Source organism: Ammospiza nelsoni, chromosome 8, assembly GCF_027579445.1.
Source record: "Ammospiza nelsoni isolate bAmmNel1 chromosome 8, bAmmNel1.pri, whole genome shotgun sequence".
NCBI classification, from domain to species: Eukaryota; Metazoa; Chordata; class Aves; order Passeriformes; family Passerellidae; genus Ammospiza; species Ammospiza nelsoni.
The window spans coordinates 9761850-9767184 of NC_080640.1; the positions used below are offsets into that span (position 1 = coordinate 9761850).

General features: G+C 55.4%; 1 protein-coding gene across 1 annotated transcript; it reads right to left on the minus strand.

The window, feature by feature from the left end:
- Nucleotides 1–244: 244 nt before the first annotated feature.
- On the minus strand, nucleotides 245–3515 carry ADRA2A (adrenoceptor alpha 2A). Its single transcript, XM_059476963.1, has one exon. The coding sequence runs from the start codon at nucleotides 3513–3515 to the stop codon at nucleotides 2181–2183; it is 1335 nt and encodes a 444-aa protein (XP_059332946.1). The 3' UTR covers nucleotides 245–2180.
- Between the last annotated feature and the right edge of the window lie 1820 nt (nucleotides 3516–5335).

Consider the following 5335-nt stretch of genomic DNA (forward strand, 5'->3'; position numbering starts at 1 on the left):
GGAGGGGGGTGGAAATACCCAAGAAATATCAAGGGCTCATTTGTAATTATGCCACTGCATAATGAACAGAGCCATTGTTCCTACCTGGGCTGACAATCCCTTTCAGACAGCACAAGTGCTTTTCCCAGCGTGTTCTTCAAAAAGTGGCAAGTGCAAAGCTACCAGCAGCTCAGTGAGCAGATCAGAAAATAAAATAAAATACAATACAATAAAACAGCTAACATTATTCAGAGGATTTTCACACTTGATCTGTAAACACTTTTTTATTTAATAAAAATAATCATCCATTATAGCAACTTCTGCTCGTGGTTTGGTTTTGTTTTTGTTTTTTTTTTTACATTAAAGCACAGTTTATTTGCTTTCCTCACCTCTTGAGGATTCAGTTCTGAAAATGCAAGTGAATGTAAACACTGCTCTCCAAGTCCCAAGATGCATCCGGGGACACTTGGAGTTAATTAGAAAGTCAAAAGAGAGAGCAAAATCAACAAAACACTTCCCCAAAAGTAAAAACGTATTTTTAGTCTCTTTCTGTGTACCATACAACTCCAGAGAAGGCAAATTCATTTATACATTCAACGTATACAAACTTTGCTTTCTCCAAACCATTTCTGTGACTTGTCAGCATTTGATAAAGCTGTTTTCCTAACATTAAAAGACTTGCAGATTTGTTTATTTATTGTGTTAAATCAAAAGTTTTTCCTATAAATGTTCTCCAGTAATTTATTCATGGCACAAGGATGTTAGATTTGTTCTGTCCATTTTTGTTTTGGATTTATTTTTTTTTTAGCACAAAGAGCTGAAAGCCATTTCAGGAAAGAGTGTAAAAGCAGTATTAACTCTCTGTCCTGCTCCAATCTCACAATATTTACACTTGGATTAAAAAAAAAAAAGCTTAATTACACTATAAAATAATGGAGAAACTGGAAGTTAAGTTTCCCATTTCAGAGTTTTGCCTTGTATAAGACTGAAAGAGGGATGCTTCCCTATTTCCTAGGAAAGATGAGACTGGCAGGTTAAAAACTGAACTCTTTCTTAATTGAGAAAGACGAATGGCCACTGTGCACAAACCCCTTCCCCTCTGCAGGAAATCCTGCAGGAGTTAAACCATCACAAATCAGCACAGATGAGATAACATGATATGCAGAGCCCTGCTGTTTGCTTTGAAACGTTACCTATTTACAGTTGAGGTGGAGGAAGCAAGTGAGCATCGAACACATTTCAGTGCTGCAGAGTGGTATAATATCAAACAAGATTAACTCAGGGGAGCTTGGCAGGGTCCCAAGGCTCACGTTGCAAGGGAGGGACAGTCCCTGTTGCCTGGGACATCCCTGCCTGCACGGCAAAGCCACCGCTCCGTCGGGCTCTGCTCTCACCAGTAACGACATGGCAGGTGCCATCTCAGCTGTGTTGTGTCACAGGCAGCACAGAAACTAAACAGAAACAGGTATGACATTAAAAAATAGCAACAAAAATAGCCAGTCTGGTGAGGTCTGTGATCCTAAGCTTATAGCAAAAAAAAAAAAAAAATAAACCAGGAATTTGGGAATTTTGGGAATTTTGGTAATATTATCAAACTGTCAGGTAGGAGGATGGCTCTAGTTGGTCAGTGGTTTTGAGTGAGGGGCTTTGCAGGGGGTAGGAAAAGAAAGACTTTTAAGGTATCAAAGATAATTAAAGCATTCACAGTTTCAAAGCTGCTTGCCTTACAAAAATTAAGACATTCAAATTCAAGAATACAATACTCTATTTTACAAGGGGGTCAAAATTCATTACATATACAACAGGGGGGGAAAAAAGACACAACAAAATAAAAAAGCCAACACCTCTGGTGTGGCATACTCCCTCTTTGTTGTTCATCTCACAGAGCTGCACGATGTTTGCCTTTAAAGAGTCAAACTAAGCAGTCATGAGAACATCCACTGAGAGATTCTGGCAAAAGAAAAAAAAACTAACAAAATAAACCAAGCGAGTCAAAGGCCATCCTCCCCTGGAAAGTCGAATGCCACAGCTTGGAGCTCCACTTGCCTGCTGCTCCTCACTGCTGCTGCCCGGTGCTCCCACAGGCTCATCTCGTGTTTTAAAGGCTTCCTGCTCACGAGCTGAAGGAAACCATCCCATGCAAGCACAGCCCAAGAGAGACTAGAAAGTCTTGGTTAGTCCTGTCGGTAGCAAAGGGTCCTTCAAACACTCCTTTTCCTCTCTATCCTGCAGAGGATCCTTTTGAAAGCCCGTCTGAAGTCATGGTTGAAAATGGTATAGATGACAGGGTTCAAGGAGCTGTTGCAGTAACCAAACCAGAAAAAGAACTTGAAGAGGGTGTCGGGCACGGAGCAGCTCTCACAGACAGCCATCAGCGTGTAGGTGAAGAAGAAGGGGAACCAGCAGATGACAAAGACCCCGATCACCACTGCCAGCACAAAGGTGAAGCGCTTCTCCCGGTTCTGCCTGCCTCTCCAGCGGGACCCTTTGGTGTTCCTCTCCTCCTCTGTCTTCCTGGGTAAACTGTCCCCGGGCTTAATTTGGCTCAGCTTAGTCTTGGTCTTTCCTCTCGATGGTTTCTCCGACTTCTTGCACTGGTTGTTCTCCTGGTGCTCAGAGGAAGAGGTCTCCTCCATGTCTATGCCATTGACCTCTCCCTCTTGCCCGCCACTGCCTCCTGCTGCCTTCTCCCCATTGAGCTGCGCCGTGGCTGGCAGGTCCTCCTTGTCAGCCAAGCCATTCTGCTTCTTCTCGGGGCGCTCTGCCCGCTTGTTCGGCGGGACCCTCGTCCTCCTCTTGGCTATCTGGTAGATGCGCATGTAGACCAGGATCATGATGAGGCAGGGGGCAAAGAAGGAGCCGATGCTAGAAGAGATGATGTACCACCTCTCATCGTTGATCTTGCACAATGCCACCCCCTGGTCGGCTTGCTGCCCGCTCTTCTTCTCGATGGAGATGAGTGGTGGGAAGGAGATGACAGCCGAGATGACCCAGACGATGAAGATGATGCACTTGATGCGTCGCGGGGTGCGCTTGAGGTTGTACTCGATGGCTTGTGTGATGGACCAGTACCGGTCCAGGCTGATGGCACAGAGGTGCACGATGGAGGAGGTGCAGAACAGCACATCCAAGGCCAGGTAGATCTCACACCACACTTTACCGAAGTACCAGTAGCCCATCACCTCATTTGCCAGCGAGAAGGGGATGACCAGCGTGGCCACCAGGATGTCAGCTGAGGCTAAGGAGACCAGGAAGAGGTTCTGGGGGGCTTTGAGCGCCCGGCTGGTGAAGACAGCGATGATGACCAGGACGTTGCCAAAGACGGTGAAGAGCATGAGCAAGCTGGCCAGGCTGATGAGAGTGATGGTGGTGTGCAGAGGGTACGGCGCGTCCCAGCCCGGGCCGGCCCCGCTGTCGTTGAAGGTCCCGTTAGTGCCGGGAGGGGGGTAGCCCTCCTCCTCCTCCAGCTGCCGCTGGTACTCCATGGAGGAGAAGAAGTGGCCCCTCTCCGTGAACGGGCGCTCCAGGTTAAACATCAACCCCGGCTGCGCGGACACCCCCGCCCTTCGCCCCGGCTCGACCCGCGCCGCGCCCGCTCCGCGCGGCTGCTCCGCTCCTACAGAGCCGCGGGCCGGGGCAGGGCGGCGCGCCGGGGGCCGGGGGGCTGCGGGCGGGCACGGCGCATGCTGGGCGCTGCCCGGGACCCCCGAGCGCGGCGGGGCGGGCGGAGCGGGGCCGAGGCTGGAGCTGCAGCCGGCCGCGGCTGCTCTGCCTCGCTCGCCGCCCAGCAGCTTTATAGCCCCGGATCGGGCCGGGGCTGCCGCGTCAGCCCCACGTGGGGAGCTGCCCCCGGTGCGCGCACACGCACACACAGACACAGGCAGAGACACACATGGACAGGCAGACACACACACGCAGCCCGGCTCGCACACCGCGCACCCTGCACCCACACGGACACCGCGTCGCCCGCACACGCCCCTCGCTCCGCGCTCACACCGCACCGCTGGCACCGCCTGTATTTGCACTCCCGCTCGCTCCCCGCACCTCCGCGCTCACACCGCACCCGCTGTCCCCCAGTCCCCATCCCAAGGTCCCGCCCCGCCCGGAGAGAGGAGCGGCCCCGCGGAGCGGACCCCTCAGTCCCCGGGGATGAGCGTGCGAGGGGCGCCTGGAGGCGACAACCGTGCGGCCGCTGCGCGGGCTCCGCGGCCGGCCGGGGATGCACAAAGCCGGGCTGCGAGGGAGGGAAAGCTGCCGCCCCATTCTGTGTGTGCGCCGGGGAACGGACGGGCTCCGCTCCGCTCCGGTGTGCGGCCGCGCTCGCTGGGAGCCCGAGGGCAGCGCTTTCCGCAAGGCCCCGCGAGTCAACCAGGGAGGGCTGAGCTGCCGGCCCCGAGGGCGGGAACCCGCGGAGATGGAGGCACCCGCGGGGATGGAGGGACCCGGCACACGGAGGGTCCCCGCAGGGATGGAGGGACCGGCTCACGGAGGGTCCCCGCAGGGATGGAGGGACCCGGCACACGGAGGGCCCCGCGGGATGGAGGCACCCCCGGGATGGGGGCACCGGCTCACGGAGGGCCCCGCGGGATGGAGGCACCCCCGGGATGGGGGCACCGGCGCACGGAGGGCCCCGCGGGGCGGGCGCGGCCCCGGGCAGCGCGGCCGGGCAGTGGCACCTGGCGGCCGCGGCGCCTCACTGCACCCGGAGCGGCGGCGCCCGACGGCCGCGGGGAGGACGGGGAGGCGCGGCAGCCGCGGATGGAGCAGCCCCGCACCGAGCCCAGCCCGGCTCAGCCCCGCTGCACGGGCACCCAGGGGCGCCCCACGCCACAGCACACTCGCTCCTGGCAGTCCCCCAGGGGCAGCAGGCCTGGGCAGGCAGCTGCCCCACACTTGGAAAGCCTCCCCGATAGCGCCGGGGCTGCAGCAGCAGCATGAAAGCTCTGTAACAGCAAAGGAGCAATAGTGATGCTCCAGGTATACCATCAAGCAGGTACAGATCACTCACCTGCAGAGCACACGGCCTCCAGCCCCGATCCCTCCCTCATGGCCTCTTCTCTCTCTTTTCAGATGGTTCTAGTTATGCCCACTTGGTGCTCCAGATTCAGGCTGCTCTCAATCCCTGTGCTGAATGCTCAGACCGATGAACCGATTTCCTCTGCAAGAGGAAAAGCCTTCAGGGAGGAAAGCCTGTCATCTTTGTCCCTGTGCCACACACCGTGTTATAAGCCAGGCCCAGGAGCAGTGACGCCCAAGAGAGGGAACAGGAATGGGAGAGACAGGGTCTGGGAGCCAGAGAACACAGCCTCTGGGACTGGCACAGGGCTGAGTGAGGGAAAAAGAGGGGGAATCCCAT